This window comes from Pteropus vampyrus, unplaced genomic scaffold (assembly GCF_000151845.1).
Source record: "Pteropus vampyrus isolate Shadow unplaced genomic scaffold, Pvam_2.0 Scaffold459, whole genome shotgun sequence".
NCBI classification, from domain to species: domain Eukaryota; kingdom Metazoa; phylum Chordata; class Mammalia; order Chiroptera; family Pteropodidae; genus Pteropus; species Pteropus vampyrus.
Window position 1 is genome coordinate 417,401 of NW_011889240.1, and position 15,409 is coordinate 432,809.

The following is a 15,409-nucleotide window of genomic DNA, read 5'->3' on the forward strand; positions in this document are numbered from 1 at the left end:
AAGTCCTAGAAAGTCACAGCAGCTCAGACAGCTGTGAGCCCCGGGTTAAACACATCCCTGAGCTCTGGCTCACTCTCCACCCTGGGAAATACACCTGCCACGACCCCAGGGGAGGGATGGCTTCTAATCTACTTAGCAGGAAAAAGAGCTGGCTGCGGATGTGTCAGCAGAGAGAATGTGTCAGCAGAGACGTCCCTCCTGCCCAGGCTGGCTCCCGCCTCGCCTACCTTCCCTCAGGACCAGGACTAGGACCGGCCCCGGCCCCGGCCCCGGCCCCGGCCCCAGCAGTTGCGACTGCTGCGCTACGTCTGCAAAACCCCAGGGGCCAAGGCTCTCAGTTCCCGGCCTCAGTCCTCCGCTCGGGCGCACAAGCTGCCCTCTCTTCTTGTTCCAAGGCCCCTGAGACCTGCTTCCTGCCCATTCCGGCCCCTCCTGCCAGCCCTCTCCACAGCCGAGAAGGTCGAGTTGAAGAAAAAATGAGTCACGCACAACCGCTCCAGCCCCGTGTGATGTTGAGCTCTTTCTATAAAAATGCCGCTTTCCGGGACACCTCACCCAACCCTCAGGTGGCTCCCCTGGGCGGCCAGAGGGCTCTCTCTAAAACTGAAGCCAGCACTGACCACACCTCTGCACCAAGTCCTCCCAGCACCTGTACAACAGGACCCTAAAGTCACCCGCGGCCACGCTGCCACCTCTACCTCCCTCATTCGCTCCTGTCTATGCTGGTGTCCGGATGTTGCACACGCAGGCCCAGCGGGTTCCCGCCACAGAGCCTTTGCACTTCCTGTGCCTCTGCCAGGAATGCTATGCCCGGAGGTGGGATGAGGGCAGGAGGTCTGGGAGGGGTAGAGTGCTTCGTGTGCAAGGGGGGGGGAGGGGGAGGGAGGGAAGGAAAGGAGTTGAGTCTCACCTCATCCAGCTTTGGCTCAAATGTCACCTCAGAGAGGCATTCCTGCACCACTATCCCCTGCCCTGTGATTTTTTTTCACCATCCAAACACCACGTGATCTGTCATCGCATAGGTACTGGTTTATTTGTCAGTGTCCCCCACTAGAAGGCGAGGCCTGAGAATTTTGTCTCAGCCACACTGAAACTGCTTGACACACGCCCTCCCGCACACCCTGAGTCTCCCATCTCGCTCCTCGAGTGTCGCACAAACCTGCGTCTCCACTACTTCCCGCCACTCTCCTCCCAGACCTCTAATCAACCTCAGGGCCTCCACCTCCTTCCTGTCCCACAGTCCCAGCTGCCCCAGCCGCCACCACCACCCACCACTTGTCGAACGGATGAACGGACCTCCTTGTCTGGTCTACCGCGCCCCACAGCCCCCTCTCAAGCTGCCCTTCTACCCTTCTCAGGCTCTCAGGCTCTGATTTTGTCCACTGTGTTTCTCCCCCGACCCCCCAGTCTCGGACCTGGCCCTCATGGGCCTCCTTTGTCCCACTCAGTGCTCCTCTCCCACGAACCCCAAGATCCACCAATCCTCAGGACAGATGGCCTGAGGCCCTTGCCCTGCACCCACTCCCCCTCACCCACCACCACCGCCTCATGATTCTCTCACCGCCCAGTCCTGCCCTCCACCTGGCCCCTACCTCTTCACAATCCCTTCTATTATTCCCCACGGGCCCCTGCCCAGGCTGACATCTTTCCTCAGTCACTCCCCATCCTAGGACCACCCCTGCCAGTCCCCTCTGGCCTGAAGTTCCCTGCAGCAGCCCCGCCCCCCAGTGGAGCTTCCTTCTCTGCCCACCAGCCCACAGCCTAGCATCCATCCTCACCTGCTCCACAGCACCCGCCCCCCACGTGGCCCCCCACACACCTCCTCGCGAGTTTCCAGTCTTGCCTCAGGCCCTTCCCTTCCTCCAGACAACTCCCGGAGGCCTCAGGCTGTGCACACCACCTCGCCTACCCTCCCAGGTCCCCCAAGGGCCCCCCATTCCGCTCGACTATCATCCGCAAGGCCCCCATCCCCTTCCCATCGCAGACTCGCGCATCCCACCCCCGTGCCTCCATTCTCCTCCCAGAACTTGTTCCGCGCGCCTCGCCGCCCGCAGCATTCACGCAGGCCGCCCGAACCCCTGCCGACCCTCGCAGCAGCGCCGCGGGCTCCCTGGCTCCACGCGCTCACCCAGTCCTCCCTCGCGCTCCGCAGCTTGGGCCAGACCCCCATCCCTACGGACGCTAAGCCTCTCGACTCTGCTTCTCCAGGCTCAGCCCCCAACTCGGGTCACCTAGGGCCTCGTCTCCGCCCTCAGGCGTCCCTCATACCGCCCCCTTACTCCCCGCACAGGTCTCTCCATTCATCGCCAACTCCCCGCAGCCCCGCCCCTCGTCCCGTCCTCCTGCCCCGCCCCCCCGGGCCTCGCCCACCCCCCCGCCTGCGGACGCTCCCCTCCCCCTCACTCCCACTCCCGCCCCCCGAGCTCTCTCCCCACCCCCTGACTCGGGGCCTCCGCTCCCGCGCCCGTCCCCGCCCCCGGCCTCACGCCTCAGCGCCCGTCACGCACCCCACTGACTCCGTGAGCTTCTGTCCGGGCCCCGCACTCTTAAACTTGATGTCAGACTTGATCTCCTGGAAGAATTTCTTCATGGCGGCGGCGGGCCGGGCGGCTGGGGGCCGCGGGGGGCGGGGGGTGGGGGGCGCAGGGCCCAGTCAGGGAGGGGCCGGCGGGAGCCAACAACCGGAAAAAAAACACGGCGCCGCCGGAAGTCCCGCCTCCGCGCCACCGCCCACGTGATAATCGGCCCGGCGCGCCTTTCTTAGCCCTCGGCGCCTCGGCGACCGCTCTGATCTCTCGGTCCGCGTCTCGGTGGTTCTTCCGGACTCCGTTGCCAGGGGCGACGTGCGCGCTTCCAGGGGGAGGCTGGGCTTGGCGCCTTCCACCGCGTTCCCAGGCGGGTGACAGGGGAAGGAGCGCAGGCCGACTGACCCCACGGGGAGAGCGCTGGCCCTGCTCACGAGCTTTTCCTGGCTCCCCGGCGCTTACGTGATAAAGTCCCAATTCAATTGTGGGACACTCAAGGCTCCCACAGCCCAGCCCCGCGCGGTGAGCCCCATTATCCCGCCAGTTCCTTTAACCTTCCTGAGCTTCAGGTTCCCGTCTATAAAATGGCGACAAGAATAGCACCTGCTTCCCGGGAAGATTTGTAAGCGCGACGATATAATTGGAAGGCTCAATAAATGGCAGGCGTTCCGATATTTTACTCCTTTAATTGAGAGCCGGCTCTGTGCAAACACTGAGGAAAACAGACAAAATTCCCTGACCTAACAGCTCATGGTTTTTTTGATGGAGTTGGGAAGGTATAGACAATATGATAAATAAAATTTATGGTAGGGCGCGTGGTGAATAAGCTATGCGGAGAAATATAGTGGAAAACAAATAGGGGACTGCAGAGTGGGGGCAGTTTGCAAGATCAAGGAAGAGGATCAGGCACAGAAAAGGGACATTTTTTAGACCACCAGTGACATTTGAATGTGTGCATTAGATGATAGAAAGGAGTTATTGATTTTTGTTTTTTTGTTATTGTTTAAGTTTTTTTTCTTTTTTTTCCGAGAAGCATCCTGAGGCATTTATGGGTGAAATTACATATGAGATGCACTTTAAAATACTCCGGCCAAAAAATTCAACGCACGTACACACGCACACACTTTAAGTAGGAAATATCATGGCTGCATTTCCTCCGAGCGGTAGAGTACGAAAGCGGTTGTTTCCCAAATATTCACTGAGCATCTACTATGTATCAAGCAAGTAGAGTCATAGCAGGGTACAAGGCAGACAGGATCCTGATATGAGAGGCTCAAAGTCAAATAGGGACACAACTACTAAACAGGTATATAGTGCCAGGTTGTGATCACTTCCATAAAGAAAAATACAATAGGAGTATTGCGGAAAAATCAGACTAGTGGGAAACCAAGCAGCACTCGGAGAGGTGGAGAACTCCGGTTTACTATGCCAGCAATCCTAGAAGAGCTAGCGCTCTAAAGATCTGGGTCCCAAGCTCAGATGCAACTTTGCTTTTACAGGGCTTATCCACAGAGTTACAGTTGGCATGGGCTGATTGGTTAATGTGTCCTCAGATGGTTACAGACAGCGGGAGTTGCTGTGGGTTACAGGTGCATGGGGGTTACTGTAGGTTACAAGCAGAACATGAGATTTTCAGACAGGAACTCAAGCAATACATCTGTTATCTAGAGAGAGTAAGCGAAAAGGGAAGATGAGTCTTCAGTTAATTTTGAGGTCATCCCGCCCTTCAGCCTATGCGATAAGCATGTCTACAGAAGCAGAACAGAGAGCTGATTATAAGGTTAGCCTTTTGAGTGGAAAATTCCTCTTCATTCCCCCCTTTTGATGCCCTTTAAATTCTTATAGGGCATCAACCTTTTGATCGTCGTGGGCCAGGGGCGGGTACCTCCACAGCATGAGGACCTTTGCTGCCGTTTTTCTTTCTCCTACAGCCCCTATGAGGGAGATAATTGACCGGATAACAAGAGGCAACAGACATGGGAAGAGGAGGCAGGCCCAGAGGAGAAGGGGTACTATCCCAACTGAAGTCTTAAGGCCACCAAAAGCAGAGAACCAACCCCCAAAGAGGTCACTAGGGTCCCATCCTTTCCAACTTTGGACAGGCACATGAGCTATTTTCCTAATATTAGTAGCTATGGCAGTCACAGCTTTGCCATTGTCACCTATTTAGAGACAACAATTGGATCGGTTAAATTTCAGCATACTCCTCCTTCTTTTGCTAGCAAGTAATCTAAGGCTAAACGGTTCTGATATATTGCCACAGGCATCTGGGACTGTTGCGTGGCCAGGAGTTCGAGGGCCGAGGCCGTCTGGTTAGTTATGATCTTTAGTACAGCCTGTAACCTGATGATCAATTGAGCATCTATATGGGGGTCATAAATTGGACTGGGCCCTGGAGGTGGTTCGAGTTTTGTCTGTTCAGTACTCACTGTAGTCTCTTTGACTAGCTGGTCTCGGGCGTAGTCTGGGACTCCCCATCCATCTGAGATATCTATCTGCCCATAGTATGTCCATCTCCTTGTTGCCCCTGGGCGCAGCCCTTGGCAAATGTATCCCGCTACATACGTGGTTTTTATCCATTCCATCTAGTACCTTCTGCCAGCATAAGTGCAAATGGTAGCTGATTTGTAACAAGCGGCTGGTTGGTGGGTATATGAGGTAAAGGCCTGCTGGACCCGACCACCTAATTTGGATGGGCCCTATACATTTATCACATTGAGTCTCAGTGGCTGCCCTCAAGGATGAGCTTATGAGAAGCATTAATAGAGTCCTCAGGGGTATGTTGGCCATCTTCGTGGGGTGTCGGAGTCCTCAGGCTTCTGCTGTGCGTAGACTGGCCAGCTTCTGGGGGTGGCCAGAGCAGGGCCGAAGATCTCAGGTGGTTTTCTGCTGCCTCTGGAATGTGACTCAGAGCGGCTGATCAGGAAGAGACTCTGCAGTCCACGTTCTTCTGGAGACGTCTCTCTTTACTCGGGTGTGGTGGATCCACAGGGGTGACACTTACAACCGTAACAGCAGTGGGTGTTGCTAACGTAACAGTGCGAGGGCCAGTCCAGATCAGCTGGAGTGGCTCCTTCTTCCAGTCTTTAACCCATACTTCATCTCCTGGCTGATAGAGGTGGACTCCATTCCCCAAGGGGATAAAGGATCTTTCTAAGGTTTCCTGAGTGATGTGGTGGAGGATACTCCCTAGGACCTGAAGATGTCAGGACATTTCTAGGTCAGCTACCAGTCGAGGGTCTCCTTTTAGCTTCCCTATCACTGGGGAAGGTCTCCTGTAAAGGATTTCAAAAGGGGAGTAGCCTGAAAGCCTTGGGGTCACCATGCTTGGAGTAGAGCCAAAGATAGCAAGTCAATCCAAGGTAACCAGGCTTCCTGACAAAGCTTAGCTAGAGTAGTCATGAAGGTCTGGTTCGTGCGCTCAACTTTCCCTGAACTGTGTGGCCTGTAGGCCGCATGGGGCTTCCATTTGATTCCGAGAGCTCTGTACAGAGTCTGGACTGTCTCAGACACAAAGGCAGGTCCATTGTCAGATCCTACAGGGAGAGGCAGTCCATATCTTGGAACGATCTCCCTCGACAAGGCTCTAGCTACTTCTTGTGCCCGTTCAGTGCATACAGGGAAGGCCTCAGCCCATCCGGAGGAGGTGCAAACTAACATGAACAAATATCAGTGGCCCCGGCAGGCCTTGACCTCAGTAAAGTCCATTCAAAGGGCATAGTCCCAATTGTTTGCATCCCTGGGCTGGATTTTGGCCTTTGGCCGGCATTGTTTCGTGTGCAAGTTACTGATCTGGCACTGATCTGGGCGCATAGGGTTGGGAGTTTGGGTATGAAATAGTAGCAGCCTAACAGGCTTTCGAAAGCAGTCTTCCCCAGGTGGGACAATTCGTGGTGTCGTGTTACCAGCTGAGCTGCCACTACAGCAGGAATAAAGTCTCTGATCTGGAAGCTCCCACCGGCCCTCCTCTTGGTCTCTCCCTTCCGTGGGGGAGCCGTCTGTTGTACCGGGCCCGGGCTTCCTAACACGGCTGCCAGTGAGGACATCTTTGGTTTCGTCCGCTTATCAGCTATCTTTTGGGCCTTCCGGTCACGGTTCACAAACACCTTGTTGGCGACCTCTAGTAGCTGGCTGTTGTTCATCCCCGCAAAGCCCTCTGATTTCTGAAGCTTGCGGCCGATGTCAGTGTAAGATTGAGCCATGCATGCTGCCTTGACCAATGCCTTGGTTTTCTCGTGCTTCGGGGTCAAAAGGGGTAAACACCCGGAATGCCTCGCGTGGTCTCTCATAGAACTCTGTGGCTGACTCATCTGGCTTCTGGAGTACTTCTGTCATTTTGGACATGTTTGTCGGCTTTCTGGACCCAGCTTTCACCCCCTGCAGTATGGCCCGCCAGTACCTATCGAGAGACTCTCTTCCATTTGGGATGTCGAAGTCCCAATCAGGCCTGGCATCTGGCGCAGCCCCCAAGGCCCATGCTGTGGGGTCTAGTGCACCATCCATCCGGTGCTTGTCCTTGGAGACACCCCCGTGCTTCTGGCAGAATTTGGCGTCATTCTTTGGCATTGAAGAGAGTCAGGAAGAGTCGGTGATAGTCATCCCAGGTAGGCTGAAGAGTTTGGAAGACCGACTTGAGCAGGTCAATCACTGCCTGGGGCTTCTCCGAATAGGGCGGGGTGTGCTGCTTCCAGCTGACGAGTTGGAGGTCAGTTGTGTTGAAAGGCTGACGGCAAAAGACAGGGCAGCCCGGCTGGAGTGTGCAGTCTTTTCGCTCATCTCAGGAAGCCCTCGCATTTCTCGGAGAGGCACCTGGAGGGCCACAGGCTGCTGGGCTGGCTGCGTGGCCAAGCAAAGGCGCCGTGGACTTGGGCTTGGTGGTCTCTCAGGCTGCTGGGGTGGTAAAGGCACCGATGGCGGAGGGCTGTCTGGTGATCGGGGGCAGTGTGGCTGTGCTGGGACGGGTGGAGCTGCTGGGATGTACGGCAGTGGGAAGAGAGGTTCTTTCTCGGGGTCCCCTTGGTGGATGACTCTTGCTGGCTCTTCCTTGTTCTTTCCCCGGGTCGGTCAGGCCACAAGCACCTTACTCTGTCCCTACCTATTTGTGCAGAACTGGGCCCAGCGGGGCACTACGCTAGCGATTTGCACCCATGAGTCTAAGTATGGAAACTGGTCTGGGTGTCCAGGGGTCCCTGTCACTACCCGGTACACAGCTCTTATAGTGGGGAGGTCCAGGGTCCCCTCCGGAGGCCACCCTACCCCGAAGGCCGGCCACTCAAGCTCATAAAGAGTACGGAGTTTTCCTGGGGTCAACTTGACCCCGTAATCCCCTGGGAAATCTTTCTTAAAATTTCTCAACATACAGTTTAAGACAGTTGGCTTAGAGGAAACAACCCCCTTATTGCCTTAGGGAGCTTCCTAATGGAGGGGAAAATAGACCTTAAAATTTCAAGAAAATAATTTCATAGAGGGCCCCTGTGTCAAAAGGGCCGTTTGGAGATAGACAATTTTTAAGCCAAATCAGTAATTAATTGCCCTTCCTCCCTGTGTATCCCACCCTGCATCGGTAACGCAAAGACAAACAAGGGTGGGTGCCTCCTCCAGAGAGGAGACCACTCAGGTGCTCGTCTGGCCGCGTCCGAAGGAGCTTAGGGGATGCTTGGCTGTTGCGGACTCAGCTTTGTGACTTACGGTCGGATACTAGTCCAATGCTGCCCTGGACCATATGCTGTACAGCACAGAACCGCAGATGAGTCCACTCAGACTCCGTAGCTTTTAGTCAATCTTATGGGTGCCCATCCGTGGAGCCACAAATTCGTACCTGAACAAGTCGAATGGGTCAGGCCACTCATTCATTCCCACATTCCCACACCAGAGGTTAAAACATTGCCTCCCCTCTTTTTGGAAGGCCCTGACCTTTGTCTTCCCCCCTGGAAATACCCTGATATCCTACCCCCTTGGAAGACCCTGCCCTGTGTCTTCTAACTGAAGACTGTAGGAAGTGATCAAGCTCCTCTTCCATCTGGAGACGGGACCTGACTGGGGTGCTGAGCCCCGTGGCCTTACTTTATCCTGTGGCCGTTCCTAGTGAGTTGGTCCGTCCTTCCTTTGAGTCTGGTCAGGGCTCAGCCATCCAGAGAGTCGGAGCGCCGGTGGGAAAGAGAACCCGGAATATCATCAGGTGGCATGCCTCCCCGTTCATCTCGGAGCCCCTCCAGCCCGGCCCGGCCAAGCCACCCGGTCCATGGCTCAAAGGGGCCGGCATGGTTGGAATCTCACTGGGGGCTCCAGAAATGTTGCAGAAACCAAGAGATTAAAAGGGATTAGAGGAACATAATCAGACCGGCGAGAAACCAAGCAGCACTCGGAGAGGTGGAGAACTCGGGTTTATTACACCGATGGTCTCGGAAGAGCTAGCGCTCTGAAGATCTGGACCTTGACCTCAGGGGCAACCTTGCTTTTATAGGGCTTATCTGCACAGTTACAATTGGCATGGGCCGATTGGCTAATGTGTGCTCAGGTGGTTAAAGACAGTGGGAGTTGCTATGGGTTATAGGTACATGGGAGCTACTGTAGGTTACAAGCAGAACGCGAGATTTTCAGACAGGAACTCAGGCAATACATCTGTTATCTAGAGAGGGCAAGCAAAAAGGGAAGATGAGTCCTTAGTTAATTTTGAGGTCACCCTGCTCTTTGACTTAGGCGGCAAGCATGTCTACAAAAGCAGAACAAAGAGCTGATTATAAGGTTAGCCTTTTGAGTGGGAAATTCCTTTTTCAAGAGAAAGGATTCAAGAGCGATGGGAGCCCTCTTTTAGACTAGTAAGGACTGACCTTTGAATAGAGACCTCTGAAGGAGACGAGGGACCAAACCACAGGGATATCTAAGAGAAGGGCATCCGAGGCAGAGGAAACAGAAAAGGGAAGGGCCCTGATAACTTATTCACAGACCATGGTGCCTAGAGTGTACCAGGGTGAACGAAGGGGAGAGTAGATTCTCTGCCAAGAGCAAGCGATACGTGATCTGATCATCCCCTCTACGGAATATCACGTAACCCCTGGGAAGTATGATAATGGAAACTAAATAGCAGCAAGGGGAAAATCCTTAAGAAGATGTATTAGTAATTGATTTTGGCAGCTGACGATAACCAACATTATCTTATAACTTCTGTGCATCAGGAGTGGCTTCGCTGGGTGATTCTGGCCCAAGGCTTTCATGATGTTTCAGTCAGGCCATTGGCTGGGCTTACGGTCTCACCCGAAGGCTTGACGAGGTGGGTCTATTTCAGCGCTCACTCACATGGCGGTTGGCAGGCCCCCATTCCTCACTGGCTCTTGACTAGACTTCTGAGGTCCTTTCTATATGAACCTTTCTAAAGACTGAGTGTTCTCATAATGTGGCAGCTGGATTCCTCCAGAAAGAGAGAGAGAGAGAGAGAGATATGCCCAAGAAGGAAGCTGCAGTCTTTTTTATAACCTCGTATTAATCTTGCCATACCATCGTTTCTGCCATTTTTATTGGTCACACAGACCACACTCCTGGTACAATGTGGGAGGGACTTCACGGTAATGTGACTACCAGGAGGCGGAGGTCCCTGGGGCCCACCTTGGGGGCTGCCTACCACACTAGAGCATTGAGTAAAAAGGCGGTAGATGACCAAGTCCGCCTACCTGTTAACACAGAAGGCCTGCTATGGCAAAACGAGGCAGAGAAGAAGAGCGAAATTCTAATATTGGTAATTTGTGTTGAAGGGATTTTTCTCCTTTTTTTTCCTAGTTTCCAAATCCTATGTAATGAGGTGCTATGACTTTTACAATAGAAAATAATAGTTTAAAATACAAGGCAATGAAATTAAACCTCCAGGCCTAACTCATAGGAACTACAAAGAATGGAGAAACAAATGGAACAGCATCATGAGCAAACAGACAAATCCGGCGTGTGACACATTCTCTAAGCCAACTGGCCCGGTTGCTCCGAAAAGTCGCCGCTGTGAAAAATAAACAAGATTCTAATTAAAAGGGATTAGAGGAACATAATCTTTAATGCGTGCATGAACCTTGATTCGATCCTGGTTTAAAAAAAAAAAAAGACTTCTTAGAATAATAAAGACAATTGAAAATAAACTGGCTATTAAACAGTATCATGGAATAAATGTGAATTATCTTTCGTGCGATAAAGGTATGATGCTTATTTAATAAAATGCTCTTATTCTGAACAAACGCTGAATTCTTTAGGGGTGAAGGGTCATGATGTATGAAACTTTAAATGTTTAAAAACAAATATACATGGAGTTGTTCCTGGAGCGACATGGATTTGAACCACGAGGGTTCACTTCTATGAGATTTTTTAAAATAAATACTGTAAATCTATTTTCCTTATGATTTTCTTAATAACCTGTTCTTTTCTCTAGCTCACTTTATTGTAAGACTACAGTATATACAACACATAACATACAAAATTTGTGTCCGTCGACTGTCTATGTTATGGATAAGGCTTCTGGTCAACAGGAGAGTGTTAGTAGTCAAGTTTTTGGGGAGTCAAAAGTTATACATGGATTCTGACTGTGCCCCAAACCTCTGCATTGTTCAAGGGTCAACTATGTGTATGTGAATATACACATATTGTATTATACATACATAGTTACATACACACGTATAGATAAAACATGTGTGGAAACATATTGACAATCATTGAATACAGGTATAGGGTTGTGGTAGTTTTTAAATATGTCCACAAATTCTTTGACACTTTTCCCTTCCAAAGGTGGAGCCCGCTTCCCCTCCCTGTGAGTGTGGGCTGGACTAGTGATTTGCATTTAACAAATAGAAAAGGGCAGGACTGGTCGTGTACAGCTTTGAGACTAGATACAAAAGGCACAGTAGCTCCTCTAGCGTCTCCCTCTGGGATCACTCTCTAGAGGGGTGCCAGCCGCCATGCTGTGAGGAGGCTCAAGCAGCACTGTGGAGAGGTCCACGTCGTGAGCAGCTGAGGCCTCCCGCCAATAGCCATGTGAGGGAGCCACCGTCGAAGGGGCTCTGTCGGCCCAGTCGAGCCTCCGGATGAAGCAGCCCTGGCTGATGTCTTGGCGACAGTCTCATGAGAGATGCTGAGCTAGTACTCCCCAGATTCCTGCCCCTCAGAATCTGGGTGGGATAATAAACGTTTGGTGTTTTAAGCGACTATGTTCTGGGGTAATTTGTCACATAGCAATAGCTAACAATTAGAAGAACATACCGTGTTCATTGTATGACCCTTTTCGGTTTTTTTAAATGTTCGAAATATTGAAAATTACAATCTAGCACTGTGAAATAAAGGATCATATTCCTTAGAGTCTCAAATAAAAGGTAAGAGATTGGCCCAAAGTCACACAGCCAGACAGGGGCAGAGACCCACCCTCTTCCCTGAGAGGGATCCTTAGCCTGGCATTCAAGATCCTGAGGTTCCCGCGTATCTAAGAAGACTCATCTCTTGTCACCACCCACGTTTCCCTCTCTGCCTCTACCTGGAACTAGTCACAGTTCACCTCAAGTCCTTTGAAAGCAACCTCTCCCCGATCTAACTCAATCCGCTTCTTCCAGGAAGCCTGCCCTAACTACCTTCCTCATGCTGGATAAAGTTTACTCTCAGCTCTCGAAGCACCTTTCTCTTAGAATAATCATTGATAATATTTGCTGAGTGTATATCATTGATAATATTTGCCAGGCACTTTGCTGAGGACTTGGCCCATATTCTACGTGTAATCTTCACAATCTTCACAGTAGATCTGTTTATAAATCAAGCACCACTGTGACTCTCGTTTTACAGATGAGTAACCTGAGGCCCAGGGAAATAAAGTCACTTGTTCAAGGTCACCTAGCTTTTAAGCATCGGAGCTAGGACTTCAACCCTTTTGGGTTCATACTTTTTATCTGTCGTCTTTAGTGGCGCCTAAAGATGACCACATCCTAATCGTGAGACACTGTGAATTTGGTAATATTTGTGGCAAAATAGGTGTGGCAGATGTGATTAAATTAAGGACCCTGAGATGATCCTGGATTATTTGGATGGGCCCTGGAGAATCACAGCATCCTCGTGAGAAAGAGATAGGAGGGTCAGAGAAGGAGATGTGACAATGGAAACAATATGAGAAAGACTCCACTTGCTGTGTGGCTTTGCAGATGGAGGGAGGAGCCATCAGCCAAGGAATGCAGGCATCCTCTAGAAGCTCGAAAAGGCCAGGAACAAGTATTCCCCTAGAGCCTCCGGAAGCTGCGTGATTCTCCCAACACCTGCAATGTTAGCCCCATGAGACCCAGTTTGGATTTCTAATCTCCACAGTGGTAAAAATAAATGACCACTGTTTGAAGCCACTAAGTTTACAGTAACTAGTTATCATAATATAAGTGTTGGGGTATGGCATTTGCGTGCACACGCGCGCATGTGTGTGTGTGTGGTGGTGGTGTTGGTTTTAAAATATGTCCAAAAAGCAGTACGAAATGAATACAACACAGGCTGAACAACCCTAGCAAGTGAGTACTGATATTTCTCGCCAGTTTACGGGGAAGGTTGCAAAGTTTCAGACAGACTCGACCACGTCTCCACAGTTTACCGAGGCGGGAATCCAACCCAGGACCACCGGACTCCAATTACACTTCAATGAGACGCTTCTCAAACCACACTGCACACATGAATCCTATGGAGAGCTTGTTTAAATACAGACCATGATGCATCCTGCCTCGAGGAGGCTGTGATTCTGCATTTCTGCCAAGCTCCTGGAGAGAATAAATGAGGCAGAGACCCCCTGGCTTTGAACAAACCTGCACTAGATGGATGGGTATGTTACCCTCACAGCTCTTGGGGGTGGAGTTCCAGGGCAAATGGAGTCTGACACTTTGGGGTTCTAACGCCCATTGGTATTAGCCCTCTTCCTCAGTTTCCCCATCTAGTAAACAGGGATGAAAAATAACTGACTGGGAATGAAATTAACCACGTTAAAAGCATACTATATGGCTGGCCTGAAACATAGTAGCTGCTCAATAATAATAATAATCATAATAAATGTTACTTATTATTCCAGTTGGGTCAAATGTGCAGTAAATATTTGTCGGTAATAGGATTGAAGGTTGTGGCCCAGGTAGTACACTGCAGACCATCCCTGCAGCGTGCAGCAGGTGCTCAGGCCACCTGCTGATTAGAGGGGACCTTTTAGTCCAGTTTTGGGGTGTAGAGACAGCTCCTTCTCTGCCTCGCCTCCTCTGGCCAAGTGACAGCCCCCCACCCCACACTTAGGGAAAAGGAAGTAACATCTCCTCCCCAGGTGATGGCTAATGGCCCAACCTTTGGTTTTACTGTCCCCTGATTTGGTGGGAGGGTGGGAATCTGGCCACTTTGGGGGGCTCTCCTCACCCTTTTGAAGACCACCCTCTTGGAGAACCCTGCCCCCAGCTTCTGTTAGAGTCTGACCTTTTCCCAGCTGTTGATATGGCTCAGCCGGGTCTGCGCAGTAAGTCTCTGGCAGGCTGGTTTTCTACCCTGGCTCAACGTCTGGGGGAGAAGTTTGCACATCGGAGGCGGGGACCCGCAGACGTGGCATTCTTGTGCTCGGACCTCAGTCAAGGCGTGCCCCTTTCCAGGCCTCAGTCTGCATGTTGGTACCCTGTCCTAATCCAGACCCCCTCTGCACCGCCTTCCTCATTTATAGTGTGGCCTCGACCGCTGAGGGAGAGTGACCAGATGTAGCAAATAAAAGCATAGGACGCCCGTTAGATCTGAATTTCAGATAAACAACAAATACTTGAATGTTTTATACAGGTAACATCAAATTTACCGTTTTAACTGTTTTTAAGTATCCAGTTCGGTGGCATTGAGTACATTCCCATCGTCGTGCAGCTGTCCCCACCATCCATTTCCAGAACTTTCTCATCGTCCCAAACCGACATTCTGTCCCCATTAAATACTAACTCCCTCCTCCCTCCCCCAGTCCTGCGCTCCCACCATCCACTTTCTGCCTCTGAATCTCACTCCCCTAGGTACCCCCTAGAGTCCCTATGAGTGGAATCACACAGTATTTGTTCTTGTTTGTCTAGCTTATTTCATTCAGCATAATGTCTTTTTTAAAGTTCATCCCTGTTGTAAGATGTCTAACAAATAATTTTTCGTGTCGTTATGTCACAAATATTGCACAGGACGAATATGGCATGGAACATACTAATCCTAAAAAGTATTTGTTGTTTATCTGTGATTCAGATTTAACTGGGAATCCTGAATTTTAGCTGGCAACTCCACCTGTGGACCTTCTTCACATAGCAGCCAAAGGGATTTAAAAAAAAAAAAACGAACGGCTTTATTGATATAGTTTATCTACGATAAAATTCACCTGTTTTAAGTGTACAATTGAACGAATTTTATTGTATATTCACAAAGTTGTATGACCATCACCACGATCTAATTTTAAAACAGTTTTATCGCCCTAAAAAGAAACCTCATACCCATTTGCAGTCACTTTGAGTTTCTACTCCCAGCCCAAGATAACCAAGACAACCGGTCTACTTTCTGTCTTGAAAGATGTGCCTTTTGGGGACATTCCCCCAAATGCCATACTATGTTGGAGTCATAGAGTATGTGGTCTTTTGTGACTGGCTTCTTAGCATGATGTTTTTGCGTTTCATCCACGTTGTAATGTGTATTAGTATTTTCTTTTTATTGCTGAATAATATTCATCATGAGGATCTATACCACATTCGATTTATTCGCTCACCCGTTGATGGACATTGGGGTTATTGCCTCCTCAGGGCTGTTGTGAATAATGCTGCTGTGACCATGAGTGTAGAAGTTTTTGCATGGATGCCTATTTTATCTCACTCGGGTAAAATCCTAGGGATAGAATTGCTGGGTCAGATGGTAAGTCT

At 50.8% G+C, this 15,409-nt stretch overlaps 1 protein-coding gene across 1 annotated transcript in view; it reads right to left on the bottom strand.

The window, feature by feature from the left end:
• Positions 1-2,691, bottom strand: part of UBXN6 (UBX domain protein 6) — a 9,374-nt gene extending 6,683 nt beyond the window's left edge. Inside the window, exon 1 of the mRNA XM_023524277.1 lies at positions 2,497-2,691. Coding sequence (XP_023380045.1) covers positions 2,497-2,590 — 94 coding nt within the window. The 5' untranslated portion in view covers positions 2,591-2,691. The remainder of the gene's footprint in view (positions 1-2,496) is intronic.
• Positions 2,692-15,409: the final 12,718 nt, after the last annotated feature.